The 21715-nt window shown below is 38.3% G+C and overlaps 1 protein-coding gene across 1 annotated transcript in view; it reads right to left on the bottom strand.

Moving 5' to 3' along the window:
• Positions 1–21715, bottom strand: part of LOC136863927 (RAB6A-GEF complex partner protein 2-like) — a 170510-nt gene that overhangs the window by 28946 nt on the left and 119849 nt on the right. The window contains exons 7-8 of the mRNA XM_068226487.1: positions 19497–19503; positions 2374–2544 (exon numbers count right to left, since the gene is read on the bottom strand). Coding sequence (XP_068082588.1) covers positions 2374–2544; positions 19497–19503 — 178 coding nt within the window. The remainder of the gene's footprint in view (positions 1–2373; positions 2545–19496; positions 19504–21715) is intronic.

Raw genomic sequence — 21715 nt, 5'->3', positions numbered from 1 at the left:
ATTCTTGAGGGCAAGTGTATTTCGTTTGTGTGGTTCGTGAGTTCGTGCTCGTGCGTGGGGATCTAATTTCTAAGAAAAAGTGCAGAAGGATCATGGCGTGGTTAAAGCAAAGCAGACGGTCTTCGGATATGGAAGTTATTTTTAAATCATACCTCAAGTCTTTATCTCGTTATCTCTTAATTTATGACAGGGAGAACGTCTCGTTTGTTTACGTTTCACGAGTGACTCGGCTGGCTGAGCTTTTAAATATACTGACAGCCGTGTGCAGCGGTGTTCATTTTATCAGTATTATAAGATTGATTATATAAATATCAGTGATATATATAATATTTAATGGCATGTGGCCTCCGAGGAGACCGAGTGCAGGTCTTTCGAGTTGACACCACATAGGCGACCTGCGCGTCTATAAGAATGTGGCCCTACCTGTGATGAATTCTAATGCTGAAGACGGCACACACACCCAGCCCCCGAGCCATTGGTATTAACCAATGAAGGTTAAAATCCCGGATCCGGGCGAAAATCGAACCCGGGGCCCTCTGGACCAAAGGCCAGCACGTTAATCATTTAAGCCATGGGGCCGGACAAGATCAGTAATAAATGTATAGTTCTTGAGGACAAGTGGATTGTGTTTGTTGTGTTTGTGTAGTCTGTGTAGTTGTCAGTTTGTGCTCTTGCGGGGGGTTATTAGCTCGAAGAAAAAGTGCAGAAGGATGTACAATGGATCGTCAAATTAAAAAGAAACGTTCCGTAGGTAAACTCAGGGGAAAAGAACGCAATATTATAATGAGTGTCCTGGATTATTTTTTAAAGACTATGACTATGAGCAGCGCAGTCAGTGAAACAGCTAAAGCTACAGGTTGTTCCGAAAGAACAATCTATGCTATAAGGAAGGAACACACACACATGGTCCTTTGCGAACTCCCGCAAAAAAAGCAAAAAAAGAGAAGGACGGCAGAAAAATGCAAGGAAAATTAAATATGATGAAATTGTGCGAAGTGGAGTGCGTCGGGTGGTTCACTCTCTTTTATTTGCTAACATACCACCGACATTGAACGTGATTTTGAGCGGGTAAATGGAGAAGATTCTTTGCCACGATTTTCCAAAACTACGTTGTATCGCTTCTTACATGCTATAGGTTTCCGTTATTTAAGACGGGGTAATAAAGCAGCTTTCATTGAAACCGATGAAATTATTAATTGGAGGCACAGATATCTCAAGGGAGATAAAATGTTGAGGGCACAAAATAAAGCTATAATTTACACAGATGAATTGTGGGTAAATATTGGGCAGACAGTGACAAAAGAATGGAAGGATGCGACAGTGAAAAGTGCACGGCAGGTCGCCATTGAAGGGGTGAGTTCGGGACTTAGGCCACCGAAAAGCCGCGGACCGTGATTTGCCTTAGTCCACGCGGATAATGAACATGGTTTTGTTCCAAATGCTGAACTAACATTTTTATGCCATAAAAACATAAGACAATTAGGCAAATTACGTGAACGAAGTAAAGAAAAATGAAAGATTTGTGGAAAGCAGACGAATTACAGGACGATGTCGACGATGAAAAGTTTTTAATACGACTTTCTTCATCGTCCGGATCATCCTCAAGTTCATCTCCCGAACCCGGTTCATCCAAAGCGGGAACATCAGGCCTTGCAGAAATGATAGAAGATGTACGTCCAATGTCTGAGAGCAACGCCAGTGATTAAGGTACGCTGTATTTATTTTACCATCCTACAAATATTAATTTATGAATGAATGAACTTAAAATTACAAAATTACAAACGAAAAATGTGGAACTGTGACGCCCTGTTTGAGTTACACTCGAGCGTGATCTTCACGAGTCGATTTCGCAACAGCGCGCTCCATCTACGCTGTACTGCAATTTAAGGTTGGAACGCTCTATAGGATAGGCACCAACACAGAGTTTTGGACTTATCTGGAAAAAATAGCTCATAAATTCTTTGAAATCATTTAAGAAAAGAGTAAGTAAAATCTGATAGAGAATCTGCAATCTGGGTGGCTATCTTAAATGCAGAGCAATGATGGCTGATTGATTTATTGATTGATTAATCATCTCCAGAACAAAATAAGGATACAATACTGTAAATTTTTCTTTTAGTTGGTTACATAAATCTAGTAGATATGACCATGAAGTATTAAAAATAGTCCAAACAAATCTAGAAGACAACAGAAGGACCTTAACTTTATGATTACAAAGGTGAGGGACAAATCAGCAAAGGAAGAATTTCCTGTGAATTGTTATTTTCACTTTGCTGTATTATTAACCATGTCAACAAAGCTGGATTAGAAAATAAGATCAACAAGGTGATGATAATACTTGCTATAAACTACAAATTATGGTGAAACTCTTACCAAGTTCAGTTTCAAATGCTGGAGTTACATACATCGGAATGGGTAGGACGAGTCGAGAACGTCTCATACAGAAGGACATCTCATGGTGCTTGCTGTAATTCGTGACAGAAGAACTTTGGTTTGTCCAACGCCGGAATCCAGGTGCTATTTCTTCCTCACTTTGCAGTATCACTGAAAAATAAAATACAACCAATCAAAAGATATATCCCGGCAATTTCATAATTTCACAGCCATCCTTTTTCTTTTAGACTACATTATTTTATAAACTGAAAAAAAGGAGTATCTTTTCCTTTTGCCACTTTTCCCACTCTCCAATGGGGTCATTGGTACGAACTGTCATACATGTGGACTTGGCCTTATTTTAGAGCCACATACCCTTTCTCATGCCAACCGTATGCAGAGGGATGTATTCATTACTGTGAGTTCTGTGGTAGCAGGTGGTGGTGTGTGTATGAAGTGGGTGTTCTGGGACAAACACAAGCACCCAATCCCCAAATCAATGGAATTAACCAAATGCACTTAAAATACCCAAACCAGGAGGGAATCAAACCCAGGACCCTATGAACCAAAGGCCTTGAAGCTGAACATTCAACCAAGGAGCTGGATCCCATTTAATCACATGGTTCAGATTTCAATAAATAGTTATCAATTCTACAGATTTTCTACCTGCAATCACTTATGACTAAGATGGTTTATACAAGGGATGGGGGTGTAATGTCTGACTACTCTTTATTTCTTGCAAATATGCAGGTCTGATATGAAACATAGAAATATAAGAATGGAAGGGAGCATGTAATGTTCCGTGGAATATTTGAAAAGTGCAGATTATGTGTATCAGGTGTAGGACCAAAAAGCAAGCAATCTTTCTTAAATGACAGCCTCATGCAATATGTATTATTATTCAGGAAACATAATCAGCATTAGAGAACCAAAAGCAGAGCACACATGTCAAAGAAGTTCCCAAACCATGCACAACAAGCTGTCAATGATTTGAGAAAAGTAGAACACCAACATGGACATCCATCATGACATCTAATGCTTCACAGCGCAGGCAATGTCTTCTTGAGTCTACAACGATCTTCTGCACAAAAAATTCCTTGACTTTGGCTTTAGTCAAAATCACATGGAGATGGTGAGTATGGTGGGTGTTCCAATATTTTCTAAATCCACCACTTGAATAGTTTTTGTATACCCCCCCTGCTGAATGCAGTGTTGTGCTGTCATGGAAAATTATGGTATTTCCATGCAGTACAGCGTTACTGCACACGACACATCGGTTCAGTCACAGATCACTCCAACTGGTTCCAGCTGCTGGTTATTTCAAGTTGCCACTGAAATGTTGTCTACCATATGACAGTTCAGTATGAAAAGACACTCTTCCCGAGAGTGTCATACAACATTCTCAGCATTTCCTTCCAGAAAATGGCAATTTTGTTACTGCCCATTCCGCACAAGTGACTTACCACTGAAATTGTAACCTGCCATCTAGAAACGTGTGTATTTATTCTGGAACATACAATCATATTGTGGTACCATAGTTTGTACCTTTGAGATAGAAATGGTCGGAATGATGTATGAGGGTAGCCCAAAAATTAATGCACCATATTTTTTTTCTTCAACAATTATTTATCGAACACAATGCAACTTACACAGAAGAAAGTATTATGTTTCTTCTACACTCAATATTTTTCCAAGTAATCTCCTTCCCATTATATGGGTTGGACTACAATGAATGTACAGATTGTTAAAGTGCATATGGAAACAGAAACATGTGTCAGAAGGGTGAGGAAAGTCAATAATAATACCAGTCTTTAAGAAATGGGACAAAAAAGTGTGTGATAACTATAAAGGGATCACACTCTTACCACAAGTGGCAAAAATACCAGAAAGGATATTAGAAAGGAAAATGAGAAGAAAGGTAGAAGGAGAGTTGCAAGTGGAACAGTATTGCTTTAGCAGTGGGAGATATACAGTTGGTCCAATCTTCAACATGAGACAATTAATGGCAAAAAATTTGGAATATGGAAAGGATCTGCACACGACATGCATAGATCTAACAAAGACATCCGATAGTGCTCCCAGGGAAAAGGTTTGGGAAACCATAGTCAAAGAGAGACCTGGTACACAAACTGAAGAAATGGTACAAGCAATGTACAACAACTACATAAGTAGCACACAGACTCCAGTTGGAAAGGCAGAAGGGTTTAGAAATGAAACAGGACTAAGTCACCTCTTTCATTTCTGATGGTTATGGATGAAATTGTAGAGGAGACACAGGAAGCAAAATGGAATAGGGAGATGAAGTTAATACTATTTACAAATGATATCGTGGTCTGGGGAATGAACAGTAAAGAAGTACATAGACAGCTTGATGTGGAGAATTGAAAAGTATGGCATGAAAATCAGTGCTGAGAAAAGCAAGACCATGGTGATATCATGGGAAGCCAGACAAGGGAAAGGCACTGTGAAAACTGGTGGTCAAAGCCTTGAAATTGTTGACAGTTTTAAATATCTAGAGGGTGAATTAATGCACAATACAAGGCTGGACATGAAGATTAACAAAAGTAACAAGGCAGTGCATTCTATCAGATACAGGGATTAGAAAAGAATTCAAGACTGCGAAATGAGGATGTGAGAAAGGTCAGAATGGAAAAACTAAATGAGAGAATTGATAGGAATAAACCAAGATGATTTGGACATGTAAAGAAGATGGAGTAGATAAGAATACCAAAACAAATGATAGAGATGAAGTTCGAGGGAAAGAGAGGAGGAGGGAGACCTAGAACCAGGTGGATCAATTCAATAAAGAGGAGTGCACGAAGAAGAAACCTGGAAGGGGACAAAATGATGGGCAAGGGAAGGTGGATGGAGATAGGAGGACAAGGATGATGATAGGTAGCAGCAGATTTTGAACTTGTAAGTGAAAGGAGATTTTTTAAATGAATATCTTGAGGCAAAGAAGAAACTGTTTCTAAATAAAAAGGGAGCTTTTTCACTGTTAAGTTTCAAGTTGCCCCTTCTTTATTTTAATGGATTAGATATTCTGGAGCTATTGGGGCAACATAAGTTGCAGCTAGTTTAGCAACTACCGGGCGAGTTGGCCGTGTGCGTAGAGGCGCGCGGCTGTGCGCTTGCATCCGGGAGATAGTAGGTTCGAATCCCACTGTCGGCAGCCCTGAAAATGGTTTTCCGTGGTTTCCCATTTTCACACTAGGCAAATGCTGGGGCTGTACCTTAATTAAGGCCACGGCCGCTTCCTTCCAACTCCTAGGCCTTTCCTATCCCATCGTCGCCATAAGACCTATCTGTGTCGGTGCGACGTAAAGCCCCTAGCAAAAAAAAAAAAAAGTTTAGCAACTTGGCAAACTGAATGGGTAAGCATGCATGTGTGTGACTACGGTTTATATTGAAAATACATTGAACTGTAAGCAAAGAAGTCAAACAACAAGTTTTCATGTCACCTTATTGGTTAACAATGATGGACTGATCAATCCCCAATTGTTCATTGGCTGCAGACTACCTATCTTACTCTTGCTTGGGTTTGGGGCCCATAGCGTGGTCTCCATTGTCCATCGAAAGCTTGCATTATTATCTCTGTAATCGTGCTAGTGAGCGGACGCAGGCTCCACCTGAGGTACTCTTGGTTGTGGTATGTTTATGTAATGGCATTCTTGTTCGATCTTTTATTTTTTAAAAGTCTACAGCCATGACATTAGGAATTTTCTGGTCTCCGTTGGACATTTACGTACATATTGGACCATGGGATTAGGCTGTCTTTTCTGTTATGGACATTTGTGTATGGTGGGCACTTTTCTTTGTAGACTGTTGTGTTGTGGATATACTTAATTGGACATCATTACCTACAACCAAAAATTGTACTGTAATATCAAGGAAACTGAATAAACAATTATTGTTCCACGCTGTTGCCGTGAATATTCATACCAGGAGACAAGTTAAAATATTTTGTCATAAAAGGTTGCTGCCTGTTGATTTAACCAGTCGATGACAGCCTCTTCCCGTTGTCAACATTGTCAAATTGTTTTCTAGAGAGCTGCTCCTTCATCTAAGGAAGCAGGTAAAAATTTGACAGTGTGATGTCCGAACTGCAGGGTGTGAGTGAAAAAGTCTTTCAATGAAATTTCAAAGGCAAGTCCTGTGCTCCTCTGGAAGTACGGGATCAAACATTTTCATGGAGGAGAACAATTTGCAGAGAGAGTACATCTATGGGACGGTTCTGAACAGCCTATCAAAGATGTCCAAGAGTGGCAATATGGGCATCAGTGGTGCATCTAGGTACAAATTCAATTATTAGGACTCATATAAGGCACCAGAAAAGAGATGCCATGTTTCTGCGGTGATGCATTTTTAATTTGTGAGACTTTTTTGATGAGTCTGAATGATTAATTTAAAAATGATCCAAAAGTTTATTGAGATCCACCTATTCAATACACATTGGGTTCTTAAAAATTAAGATTTACATCTTGTCATTCCAATTTAACGGGACATGTTTTGCCCATTGTATGGGCATCATCAGCCGTAATCACATGCCTACAAGATAAAGATCAGGATCCTGATTACTCTAGTCAAAGTGTTACATAAAGAAATATATGTGTTATAAAAATGAGGAAAACTTGTTGTAAGTTCCCAAAATACAATTCACACAATTAAAACATGTTTAAAAATATGTACGAGATAAATGAGTAATGTTGGTGCAATCTTACAATGAAATCCTTAAAACATTTTTAAAATAGCCAAACAGTCCTTATTTACGTAAACGATACGAAAGTCTACGGCTAAAATTATGGCCTTGAGGTACAAAATCAAAATGAATGGAATCTGGTTAAAGGCAACCCAAATTTGAAGTCGTAGAATGATAACAATGAACCTTAAGTGGCTTAGTACCGGGTGAGTTGGCCGTGCGGTTAGGGGCGCGCGGCTGTGAGCTTGCATCCGTGAGATAGTGGGTTCAAATCCCACTGTCGGCAGCCCTGAAGATGGTTTTTTGTGGTTTCCCATTTTCAAACCAGGCAAATGCTGGGGCTATACCTTAATTAAGGCCACAGCCACTTCCTTCAAACTCCTAGGTCTTTCCTATCCCATCATTGCCATAAGACCTATCTGTGTCGGTGCGACGTAAAGCCATTAGCATAAAAAAAAATAAGTGGCTTAATCATTTAAAAAGGATGTTAAATATTTTTCTAGAAAGTTTATAATAGGCCTCTTTTCATAGCAGTTCACCAGGAAGGAAATGGGTGCGATTCCCAGCCAGGAAGTCGAAAAATTTAAGAAACAAGATTTCCAATTCTGGAGGTGCATATGGTCCTGAGGTTCACTCAGCCTACACCAAAAAAGGGGAGCAGATTAATTCCCGAGGGCAAAGGTGACCGGGCGTAGAGCTAACCACTCCACCCCATAAAGTGCAGAGGTTACAGATAGTGGAAGCCTTTACCTGACTATTATCATAGAGTCATCCCCTGCGAACCATATGACCTTGCCGCGGTGGGGGAGGCTTGCATGTCCCAATGAAGCAGATAGCTGAGCCGCAGGTGCAACCATAACGGATGGGTATCTGTGGAGAGACCAGACTAACGAATGGTTCATCGGAAGGGGGGTAGCAGCCTTTCGGAAGTTGCAAGGGTGGTAGTCTGGATGATTGACTGGTATGGCCTTGTACTAATACTCAACATGGCTTTGCTGTAACTAACTCCCGAGCACATGCAGCTCTCTCTGTATGAATGATGCACTGATGATGGCTTCCTCCGGGCAAAATATTCCGGAGGTAAATTAGTCCCACATTTGGATCTCCGGGTGGGGACTACACGAGACGGAGTGATCATCAGGAAGATGGATATTGACATTCTGCGAGTAGGAGCGTGGAATGTTAGAATTTCGAATCGTTGTGGTAGATTAGAGAATCTGAAAAGGGAGATGGACAGACTAAAGTTAGATGTAATTGGTAAAAGTGAAGTACGTTGGCAGGAAGAACAGGATTTCTGGTCAGGCGACTACCGAATTATCAACACAAAATCAAACAGAGGAAATGCAGGAGTTGGTTTAATAATGAATAAGGAAATAGGGCAGCGGGTAAGCTACTACAGCCAGCATAGTGAAAGAATTATTGTCGTCAAGATAGACACCAAACCAATGCCCACCACAATAGTGCAGGTCTATATGCTTACTAGCTCAGCGGATGATGAGGAAATCGAAAGAATATATGAAGGTGACAAGAATCTAATTGTGACGGGAAATTGGAATGCAGTGGTAGGTCAAGGCAGAGAAGATAATACAGTAGGAGAATTTGGACTGGGACAAAGGAACGAAAGAGGAAGTCGGCTGGTTGAATTCTGCAGTGATCATAATTTAGTCTTTGCCAATACTTGGTTCAAACACCACAAACGACGGCTTTATACATGGACAAACCTGGAGACATTGGAAGGTATCAAATAGATTTCATTATGATTAGGCAGATTTAGAAACCAGGTGTTGGATTGCAAAACTTTCCCAGGAGCAGACGTGGACTCTGACCACAACTTGTTGGTCATGAAATGCTATCTGAAACTGAAGAAACTGAAGAAAGGAAAGAATGCAAAAAGATGGGATGTAGACAAGTTGAAAGAAAACAGCGTGACGGATAGTTTCAAGGAATATGTTGCAAAAGGACTAAATGAAAAGGCTGAAGGAAACACAATAGAGGAAGAGTGGATAGTCATGAAAAATGAAGTCAGCAGAGGTGCTGAAGAAATGTTAGGAAGGAAGGAAAGATCAACTAAGAAGCAGTGGATAACTCAGGAGATACTAGACCTGATTGATGAACGACGAAAATACAAGAATGCTAGAAATGAAGAGGGTAGAAAAGAATACAGGCGATTAAAGAATGAACTGAATAGAAAGTGCAAGATAGCTAAGGAAGACTGGCTGAAGGAGAAGTGCATGGATGTCGAAGCTTGTATGGTCCTAGAAAAGGTAGATGTTGCATACAGCAAAATCAAGGAAACCTTTGGAGAAAGGAAATCTAGGTGTTTGAATATTAAGAGCTCAGATGGAAAGTCACTTCTAGGGAAAGAAGACAAAGCAGAAAGATGGCAGGAACATATCCAACAGTTGTATCAAGGTGAAGATATAGATAATTTGGTTCTGGAACAAGAAGAGGCTGTTGATGCTGATGAAATGGGAGACCCAATTTTGAGGTCAGAGTTTGACAGAGCTGTGCGCAACCTAAATAGGAACAAGGCACCTGGAATTGATGACATTCACTCTGTATTACTGAGTGCCTTAGGAGAAACCAGCAGGGCAAGGTTATTCCATTTAGCGTGTAAGGTGTATGAGACAGGAGAAGGCCCATCCGATTTTCGGCAGAATGTTGTTATACCTATTCCCAAGAAAGCCGGTGCTGACAGGTGCGAAAACTATCACACCATCAGTTTAGTATCTCATGCCTGCAAAATTTTAACACACATTGTTTACAGAAGAATGGAAAAACATGTTGAAGCTGAGTTGTGAGAAGATCACTTTGGCTTCAGAAGAAATGTAGGAACACGTGAAGCAATCCTGACTTTACGTCTGATCTTAGAGGTTTATTTTTATTTTTATCAGTTTCATTTTCCGTATTGACAGATGTTGTATGTTATAGGCAAGAAAGTTTCCACCTTTTCAATACAAATTTATTTATATAAAAATTCAATCTACAGTACCGGTTTCGAACTTTTTACATACGGTCATCCTCAGCTGTACACTATTACCTTCGCATAAGTCAAGTTTTATTGATTTGCCTTGTCCATTATACAAGTCATGATATAGAGTATGTCTTACGTTCTAATTGGGCATACTTAAAGTTAAAATTGACTATATATACAATCTAAAACAACTGTGGGTGAAATTTTTAGGCCTAAAAATCGTGTATGTGAATTATTATTAAATATACAGATATATTATCATTTTTAAAATATGTGGTACATGTTGAATTGCATGTTAAAATATACAGTTCGTGTTAAAATCTGTTACAATAAATAGGAAGACTTTGTTAAATTGAGTTTGGCGTCTTGGATTCGTCGAATTTTCTTGTTTTCCAGTGTGAATGGAGAATGTCCGTATTTCATTCGTGAGCAAGGTTCTTATTTTAGTCCTATTATGAATTATGCTCATTCATTAGTTTAATTGATGGACTTCTTCAATGTTAATAACATGTTTGATGTATAGCCAGAGGTAGTTATGTGCAGTTGTGGTCAAATATTGCCAGAAGTATTGGATCCAGTATATTTTGCAGTAAGTGTCAAATGCAGAATGGTGGATCTTTTCTGGTCTATAGTTGCTGATATGTGTCTGTAAGAAACGAAAGGTAGAATTAAGAAATTTACCTGAAGAATGCTTGTTTGTGTATGTGTTTCTAGTAGAATACTTACTATTGCTGCTATGGTTGGGTTGTGCTAGCTTTGGCTGCCTGGCATGTACTGTATCGTGTTCTTTTGGTGCTAGTGTCCGCTGCTGTAAGGGGAATGGAGGGGTGGGTGGGGAGAGTTGTTGTCGTAGGAGTAGGGGTGGAGTTGGGCCTATCAATGATCTGCGCAATGGCGCGTGTTGAACGTGTTTGTTGATTATTTTAAGATAATAGTTTTTTAAGGCAGGGATGGCTTTGCTGAATATGGTGTTGGTTTTTTCTGTAATTTCGTTTATATTGTAATTAGGATTGGTATATTGATCTAGTGATATGTATAGTTCTTCTGTAATATTAAGTAAGGGGCCTTTGGGGTTTATGTTAAGTATTTTCATGTCATTCTCAATGTTCGTAAAATTGTGTTTATATTCATTAATGTGTTGGCCTATTGCGGAGAAGTGATTATGTTTTACGGCATTGACGTGTTCATTATAACTGATTGCAAAATTCCTACCGGTACGTCCTATGTAACTTATTTCGCAGTTGATGCATTTAATACGGTATATTCCTGAGTGGTGGTATTTATTAGTATTAATGACTGTCTTGGTATTATGTAAGATATTAGTGCTATTGTGTGATGTCTTGAAAGCTATTATTAGGTTGTGTTTCTTGAATATATTAGTTAGTGGATATACAGGGTGAAGCGTAATTCGCGCACTCGGGCGTCGCAGCGCGACTCCTCACATGCCAGCAATAAAAAAATGTCTCTTACAAATTTTCGTCTTGCGAGTATATCCGGTAGAAAACGGACGTTGAAGAGTAACAATCTGGCAACACTGTAACCATATGTAGGGTAACTACCGCTGTCAGCACGTTTTTGTCGTGCTGCACAGTTGGTGCAGTGGATAGAGTTTTTGGTTGGCATGCAGGAGGTCAATGGTTCGATCCTGGGTTGAGGCACATTTTTTATTTGCTAATTTCCATCTGACATTACCTACTGTAATACAGTAAGACACCGTTTCTGAGGTCACATGTATCCTACATTTACAACATTTTGTAACGCTGAAACAACAAATACCTGGTTAGACTAATAGAAATAGACAGCTGAAACAAACAGGTTTCACATCTAGTAGATGAAGTGCTGCGAATAAATTCACGCCCACGACGTGGAAAGGGTGCCTTTCAAAGCTGACCAATGAAAACGATTGTTCGTCCATTTCTAGGATCGTAGTATGTAAGTGCAAATGGTTTCTAGAGGACCCACTGCAATCGCTGTTGACGATTAAGATGCCAGATACCATACCACCTGGACTACATTTACGAAATAAAAAACATACGCCTCAACCCAGGATCGACCACTCGACCTCCTGCATGCTAACCCAAAACTCTATCCACTGCACCAACTGTACAGTACGACTAACTTCTGCTGACAGAGGTAATTACCCTACATATGGTTACAGTGTTGCCAGATTGCTACTCTTCAACGCCGTTTTTTGCCGGATATACTCGCAAGACAAAATTTTGTAAGAGACATTTTCTTATTGCTGGCATGTGAGGAGTTGCGCTGCGACGCCCGAGTGCGCGAATTACGCTTCACCCTGTATATGCGTATTATTGAAAGTAAATAGTGCGTTGTCTTTTTTAGGTTTGTCTATTTTCGTTAATCTAGTTTTTGGTAGAGATTTGATTTTTTGAATGATAGTATTGATCATTTCTTTCTTGTAACCATTATTTTTAGCTATCTTGTGGATTAATCATATTTATTCATTAAAATCAGTTTTTGATAATGGTATGTTGAAGACTCTGCGGATCACACTGTAGTACGCTGCTTTTTTTATGAGTATTGGGGTGGATGGAGTCTATTTTGATTGTCTTCATTCTATGTGAAGGTTTCCGGTATATTTTGTATGATAGGTGGTTTTCGTGCCGGGATATAGTCAGATCAAGGTAATTTAATTTCCGGTTATTTTCAGTTTCTTTTTTGAATTTTATATTCGGGTCTATTGTGTTTAATTCTTCCAGTAAGAGGTTTTCGTTAGTATGTCTATTGTTGATGACGACAAATATGTCGTCAACAAATCTACACCAGAAGAATATGCCGTCTGTTTTGTTAATGAAAGTGTGTTCTAGGTGATCTATGTATATTTCAGCTAATATACCGGAAGCAGGTGATCCCATTGGAAGGTCTTGTTGTTGGTAAATTGTGTCGTGAAATTTGAAATAGTTATTGTTAGTGGCAAATTCTAGTAATTTAATGAATTCTTCAATTTTTGTTTGCTTAATTTACTATGATTTTTGAGATTGGATTGAATAATTTCTATGGTTTTTTATGGTAGGAATGCTAGGGTACATATTGGTTATGTCGAATGAGGCAATGGTATGGTATTGTTCTATTTGCATTTCCCTGGTTTTATTGCAAAAATCTATTGATAATTGTAAGGTCCTGTTCGATAGTTGTGAAACAATGCCCTGTACCCTTCATGTGAGAACTCATGGCTGAGAACTTGTTGTGATTATTGGCATTATAGTGCTCTTGATATCTTGTAAAGAAATTCCTGCCTGTTTGTCTGATATACTAAACGTCACATTAGGTGCATTTGAGTCTGTATATGCCTGAACATGAATAGATGCTACTGTTTGAGTTGAGTGTGTTGGGATTGAGAAACAGGTTGCGGTTAGTGATTGTTGTCCTAGAGGCAATGTTGATATTTTGCCTTTTTAAGGCATTTGTTACCTGGTAAATACCTGGATTTTTTTGGTTTATCTGGGACGAAGTTTGTTGCTAATTTAAGTTTAATTTTGTTAATTATTCAGTTGACTATTTCTGTTTTAAAACCCTTACGTTTTATCAAATTCTTTACATAATTGATTTCTGTTTTTAGGTTCTTAGGTCTTAAAGGGATTTTTAAGGCTTTGTAAATTAAACTGTAGAAGGTAGCCTGTTTGTGCGAGTTAGTGGGTCCTGATGAATTTTTAATTGTTTGTGGGGTATGAGTAAGTTTTCTAAAAATTTGGAAATCGAATGTATTCTTATTGCGTGTTACCGTGATGTCTAAAAAGTTGATGGATACGTTGACCTCGTCCTCCTTGGTGAACTTGGTCGAGAGTGTTTAAAAAAATCTAAAATATTGTCCCTGTTGTTAAGATTATTATGAATTATTGCAAAACAATCGCCTACGTACGTAAGCCACAGGCTGAGTCCCTTTATTTTTAACGTTATTTTGTGGTGTTCTAATGAATTCATGTATATGTCGGCCAAGATGCCTGACAATGGATCACCCATTGCTAGGCCATATTGGTGATAAATGTTGCCGTTGAAAGTGAAATAGTTGTTCTTTAATGCAAAGTTCAGAATCTTAATAAACTCATCTATTTCAAGCGTGATTAGATTACTGTGTTTGGAAAGGTTTTCCTTAATAATGTTTACTGTTTCTTTTGTCGGCACGTTAGAATACCTGTTTGTAATATCATACGAGCACATTAAGTGGTTGGGCAGTAAGGTGAATTTCTTTAAAATTCTACAAAAGTCAACCGAGTTCTTTACCGGGGATTTGTTGTTAAATCTATAAAGACTTTTGAGAAAATGATGAATGTACTTTTAAGTCTTATAGGTTGGGCTGTTTCTGCAATTGATATTGGGACTCATGGGTATGTCTTTCTTGTGTAATTTAGGTAAGGCTATGGCCGTGGGAATATTAGGGTTCATGTGTATTGGTTCTTGCTGCTCTTGCTCATTGAGTAAGAAAGTTGAACTCTTTATTAATGTCTTTAAATTTGGTTGAACTGTAGTAGTAGGGTCCTTGTTGACTACCGGTACTGAAAATGTCCCATCTGCAAAAATGTTTTCTGTTTTTGCAATATAATCACTTCTGTCTAATAAAACTGTGGTTTCTCCTTTGTCTGCTTTAGTTACTAATATGATATTGTAATTAATTTTAGTTTTCAATCTTTGAATTATATTTGTGTGGTTGGAATCTGAAGTTTTATTTAATTCCTTGGTTACTGTTGGTAATATCTTTTTTATTTCATACCTGGCATCGTTTTTTATTTCTAAGGGGGGTTTGGAAATATTTTCCCCGTTTCTACCGTCATGGTAATTTTCCCCACACTAGTCAGCCAATCCCAGGCGTGCTCAGTCCAAACTATGTTAAAATAATGCCCTAAAATACATACACCCTGGATTTAGATGGAGAACATATAAGTAAATACGGACACGGTGAGGTCAATTTAAACTACAAATAAAGCAAGGCGAAGCATGACGTCAGTTTTGGAGGAAAATCTGTTTATTAAAAATAAACAAGATAAATATTTAAATACAGCAAAAGTATCAAATAATCCAGATTTTACATGACTCAGATTGTTGTTTTTTTCAGCTTGATAAAGTCTATCTTGAGAATCAGAATATATTACAAATTTACAATGTATTCTGACACGCATACTTGACATATCAAATCAAATCTTGAAGTTTCATTAATTTGAACACATGGGCTTGCGTGCTCGCAGTATGCTCCTGGCTTACTTTTTATGAACACTTTTAACTGTAGATGAGTACGCTCCCCATTTCTGCACACTTGACATTGCAGTGGGGTCCCTAACCTTAAGAAAAGACGTGATCTAATGCACAAAATGGGAGGGGGGGGGAATATTTAACCTAACTGTACAATATATATAACACGCTGAGTGGTAAAACATCCTACGTACAAAATATATATACACCACGAGTCATGAGCAATTTCATGAGCATAACAAACTATGTGGATAGGAACCACACAAAAATCAAAATCATATAAATGGCAAAATATATACATTCAAAGAAACAAAAACATGATATATTTTCCAGGGCTCACCAAGAAAAGCATGTGGCATTCACGCAACTCGCATCCACTCAAAGCCTCAATGGAAATAAAAGGAAACATAATTACACGTTAAGCAACACTTCCTATTCAACGTAGGATCCTGAAATAAAGTATATGGCACAAAATCAATAAACAGGTGGACTTTAAAATATCACACACAAATCATCGTGGATACCTGAAATGAAATTGCGTGACACAAATTTTTAAAAAATTACAGAGAGGCTTTACCTTTCAACACTTAATTCAATGTTGTATCCTGGAAAAGGTTACATTACACAAAATATTCCTCAGTGCGGTTATATCATAAAAGAAAATCCGAACAAACGTCGCAATGTAAAACTCTCGTCAACTGCAACAACTGTAGAGACATGGACAGAAACAATAAAACCACAAAGATTAGGCCACTCAAATAAAACTCTCCTCGGTAGACAAAAATATCAGCCTCGCCAACACACGGCGGGATGACTCAAAGTGGAGATCCACGTCTCCCAAAAATAAAGCAGCAAATACCAAAACCACAGGGTCCAACCCTTTACACACGCTGCTCAACAGTCTATCCGAGGCAAGTCACATAAATAAGAAAATGCAGGCCTTTCAGATGAGGAACGCGTCCTCTTACACCAAATCACACTAAATAAAATCTCATGTCCAAAAGTTGCAAAAAACGGAAGAAATAAGAAGGACGTCATCTAACAATTGCTCGCATGAAAAGAAACAAGACTGCGCTGGTCACAAATCAAAGCACACGTACTCAAAGTAAACATGAATAATAAAATGGCCAACTCTGTAATAAATATGATAAACTGAAAATAAGAAATTGCCATACTGACAATCGATTGAGCTCCCATTAATGATACTTTAATCTAGTCCTTCCTGACTTTAATTTGAATCCTTATTTACATTTACAATTAAGCACCGAGAGGTACACTGCGTCTCCAACATCAAAGCAAAACAAATCAAAACAATATTTATAAGGCTAAAATAAAAAGACTGACTCGTAAAAGAAATGACGCTAAACACTCAGCTAAATAAATCAGAATAAAATCTAAGAAAGCAAGCTGCGACCTCATGGAAACGATCCACATTTATGTTACAACATGTTTTCAAAATGGCGCCCGGTAATGACGACGTAGTGTTTTATTCTCCGAGTAAATTAACTGTAAAATGTGACGAAAAGTGCGGAAAATGTCGAAAATTAGTGAAAAATGGAATGTTGTGTGATTCATGTGATCGATGGTGGCATTATAAGTGCGGAAATTGCCCTCGAGACGTAAAAACTAATGAAAATGTTGACTGGATTTGTGAGCAGTGTGTTCGAAATGTTGTTGTTGGGGACGGCGTTGACGAAGCACCGAAAACAGTCGATGAGGAATATAAAAGTGCATTAGAAATTATAAACATTCTAAAAAAGGACAATGAGACTCTTAAGGTTGAAAATCAAGAATTAAAAGAAAGACTGCAATCGCTAGAATTTGGGACTGACCATTCTTCGAGTGATATACCGGTACAAGTAACAAACTCGAGCACGCGGTGTCAAGTAGTTCGTGGATGGCCGGCTAAGAAGAAATCTACAACTGATTTCCGGAAATAAACATTAGAAATAGGTTTTCTGCCCTAAATAATTTAATCCTGGAAGAAAGTGATCGCGCGCGTGAAACCAAATCATCGCGATCCGTTGCCGTGCCGAGTTTAAAATTTAGGCCTAGAATTCAGATTCAAGACCCAGTTAGGCCTAAATCAGTGAAGGTAGCTGTGTTTGGTGATAGCCAAGGAAGGGGAATTGCGGGAGTGATTAACGACGAGAATATAGCAGCAACCAGAGAAATATATCCAGGAGCTTCTATCAGCAGTGTTGTGGAAAACGTAGAAGCAGCAACTAGGAACTTCAGGAGCGGCGATGCAGTGCTTATCATCGGTGGGACGAACGACCTAGCTCGCGACGACGCCAAGAATGTAAGATCACAACTTAAACATACACTAGGGAAGCTGACCCACACTAACGTTTTTGTAGTGAACGTGCCCCACAGGCATGATTTGAGTAGAGACTCGTGTGTGAACATTGAAGTGGACAAGGTCAGTACAGATATTGTTAAAATTTGTAAACATTTTCGGAATACTCAGGTTATTGAATGCAGCAGTTTTGAGAGATACTGTTATACAAAACATGGCCTCCATCTAAACAATTCAGGTAAACGAAAGATAGCAAATATTGTTCTAGATTTTATTAATCTTAAGATATGTACTGTAAAACAGGCAACTCCCTTGAGTTATAATACTGACCAGGAAAACTAGTAGAAAGAGCCCGCTGTACTTCAAGCTGGCTCAGTCAACTAGAAAAAGAAACTCAGTATAGTAAGGAATTTCAAGTTACCCAATTGCAACAGTCAAGTTTTAGGGAGGAAGGGGGTCTGAGAATGCTCTTGGTAAACTGTCAAAGTGTAGTAAATAAACAAATAAAATTCGGTTCGATGGAATCTTATGAGACTGATGTGGTGATAGGAGTGGAATCGTGGTTGAAAGAAGGGGTGGGTAATAGAGAAGTATTTCCAGAAGGGTACACAGTCTATCGTAGAGACCGAGGAGATAAAAAGGGAGGGGGGGTGTTTATTCTGGTGAAGGAAACTTACTGTTCACATGAATGGTTTACCGATGAAAGGGATGAAATATTAGGGATAAAATTAGTTTGTGATAATATGAAGGAGGTGGGAATTATAGGAACATACAGGCCTGGAAGAGAGGAAAGAGACATGGAAATCTTTGAAAAAACAATAGATTATACTCGTAAAAACAATAATAATGATATGGTAATAATTGGGGGAGATCTAAATTTGCCTGAAGTTGAATGGAATGGAGCTGCAAGTGAAGCCCATGAACAGAAACTGGCAAATAAGTTAATTTGGGAGGGAGGATTTACACAAGTAGTACAAGAACCGACTCGTCTCAATAACTTACTAGATGTATTCTTGGTTAAACCATGGGAAATTGTTGATAAAACTGAGGTAATTGAAGGAATAGGAGACCATAAGGCTGTAATAATGGATGTAAGACTCGTACCAAAAATGCTTAATAAGAGGGTCACACAAGACAAGAAATTGTACAGAAAAACTAAAGTTGATGAATTTGGGACTTACCTTAAGTCACAATTCGGTTGTTGGATAAGTGAAGGGAGTAACGTGGATACACTTTGGGCTAAATTTAAAGGAATTATTTGGGAAGGAGAGAAGAGATTTGTACCTGTTAAGAAGGGTAAAATGACCTCACAGACCCTGTTTATTATACAAGGGAAATAAGAAAATTAAAAAGAAAATTTAGAATAGTAAACAGGAAAATCAAAGAGGGTAGGGAGAGTAGAGAAACTAGAAAACACCTAATGAGGGAACTGAATAGAGTGAAAAAGGAAGCAAAAGAGAATTATATGAATGGCATACTTCAAGAGGGTAATGACCACAAAGGGAAATGGAAAAAGCTGTATTCATATATCAGGAATCAAAAAGGAAAAGGAATCCAAATTCCTACAATGGTGGGAGAAGGGGGTGAACATTATTTAACAGATACTGAGAAAGCAAACCTATTTAGTAGGGAATTTAGAGATTCAGTAGATGATTGTCTTGAGTTGGAAACCAAAACTGAAGATAGAGAGGGAGAGAGACAGAGGGAAACAAGAAGCTTCTCATTCACAAACGAAGATATTTTCAGAGAAATCCAACTGCTTCAGCAAGGAAAAGCAGCAGGAAGTGATCAAATTTCTGGGGAGGTATTAAAGACAATGGGGTGGTACATAGTGCCTTATTTAAGATTTCTCTTTGACTATGTCATAAATAATAGTGTAATACCAAAGGAATGGAAGGAATCTATAATAATACCAATTTATAAAGGAAAGGGTGATAAAAGGAAACCAGAGAACTACAGACCAATCAGCCTGACCAGTATAGTTTGTAAAATTCTGGAGAGTTTATTATCGAAGTACATCAGAGGGATATGTGATGATAAAAATTGGATCATGGGGAGCCAGTATGGATTTAGAAAGAAATTTTCTTGTGAGGCACAACTGGTGGGATTTCAGCAGGACATATCAGATCAGTTGGATTCAGGAGGTCAGTTAGATTGCATAGCCATAGATCTTTCCAAAGCCTTTGATAGAGTGGAACATGGAATATTATTAAAGAAATTGGAGGGAATAGAATTGGACGTAAGGGTTACACGTTGGATAAAAACATTTCTAAATTCAAGGGTTCAGAAAGTCAAAGTAGGAAATAATGTATCTCAGGAAGAGAAAGTTTGGAAGGGAATTGCACAGGGTAGTATAATCGGTCCGTTACTTTTCTTAATATACGCAAATGATTTAGGGAACAATGTAACATCAAAAATAAGATTGTATGCAGATGACATAATTGTTTATAGAGAAATAAACAACATTGAGGATTGTTCAGAATTACAAAGGGACCTTGAAAGTATCCAACAATGGCTTGAAGAAAATAATATGAAGGTTAATGGAGGCAAATCAACTGTTACAACTTTTACAAACAGGAGCTTAAAAACTGAATTTGAATATACTTTGGATGAGGTAGTTATCCCAAAAGATGGCAAGTGCAAAGACTTAGGTGTGAGATTTGAAAGTAATTTGCACTGGAAGGGTCATATTGATGACATTGTTGGGAAAGCATACAGATCATTACATGTCATAATGAGGCTACTTAAAGGATGCAACAAAGAATTAAAAGAAAAAAGTTACTTGAGTATGGTTCGTCCATTATTGGAATATGCAAACAGTGTTTGGGATCCTCACCAAGAATACCTAATAAAAGAAATAGTGTGCAGAGGAAAGCAGCAAGATTTGTAACAGGGGATTTCAGGAGAAAGAGTAGTGTATCAGAAATGTTAAAGGAACTTGGGTGGGAAACTTTAAGTAAGAGAAGGGAGAAAACTAGACTTATAGGATTATATAGAGCCTATACAGGAGAAGAAGCATGGGGAGATATCCGTAAGAGGCTTCAGTTGGAAAATAATTATATCGGCAGGACTGACCACAAATATAAAATTAGAAGGAATTTTAGCAGAAGCGATTGGGGTAAATTTTCATTCACTGGGAAGGGCGTGAAGGAGTGGAACAGTTTACCAGGGGTAGTGTTTGATCCTTTTCCAAAATCTGTACAGATATTCAAGAAGAGAATAAACAGCAACAGAGAAAATAAATGAAGTGTTAGAGGGCATTCGACCAGTGCAGGTTATTGTAAATAAAAAAATGTGTGTGAATAAATTAATTCCATCCCCTGGTCTAAGGAGTTTGGACAGCCAAAGTAGGGGACCGCCTGTAGGGGAGAAGTACAGTGGGGACTTTGAGGGCCCTGGGACCGCTACGGTAGCTGTGAAGGCCCTTCAGGAACTCTGAAAAGTGGTGGCAAAAGGGGCTCTGGTTAAGACGCAGCAGGTCGTTATGCTACTTAGGATCCAGAACGGGTAAAAAAAAAAAATAGTAAATAAATAAATGCAATGTAAATATTAATGTTATACCAGTTGTATAGTATCATTTGAAGTAATTCCACATACTGTATATCAGTTGACTATATTTGTAAGTAGTACAGGAGATATTATAATTAGAATTTTGTAAACAATATAAATTTATTAAGGATGAGCTGTGTGTTTAATAGAAAACATTGTTAGCGTAAATTGTATAATATTGTATTATAGGAAAAATTTTCTTCTCTTGTTAATTTAATATTTAGTGCTTGACAATAATGTATTTTAGTGTACCATTTGCCACCAAGGTAGACACCTCATTTGCAAATAAAGAGATTTTGATTTTTTGATTTTGATATTTACATTTGTACCGCGAGGTGTATCTGAGGGTACTTGAGGGGTCCGGGCGACCTCAACTGGATATCGGCAGTGGCGGCAGGACTTGCCGTCAAAAATATTCACATGCATTTACGGCAGCAAAGACACTCTAAAGCTGAAGTTTAACAGGTTTCCACCCATCAAGAAAAAACTTTGAAATTTGCTTTTGTTTTCTCCAAAATGAAATATTTTTTTTTTCAAAATTCCTCTGTGTCACCCCTTAGAAGGACATTGAGGGGGTGGGGGGGAGGTCTGTACCGGGAGGTACATCTCTACGCCG

This window comes from Anabrus simplex, chromosome 2 (assembly GCF_040414725.1).
Source record: "Anabrus simplex isolate iqAnaSimp1 chromosome 2, ASM4041472v1, whole genome shotgun sequence".
Taxonomy (NCBI): Eukaryota; Metazoa; Arthropoda; class Insecta; order Orthoptera; family Tettigoniidae; genus Anabrus; species Anabrus simplex.
Note: the sequence above shows the minus strand (reverse complement) of the source record. Positions and strands in the feature narration are given on the sequence as shown.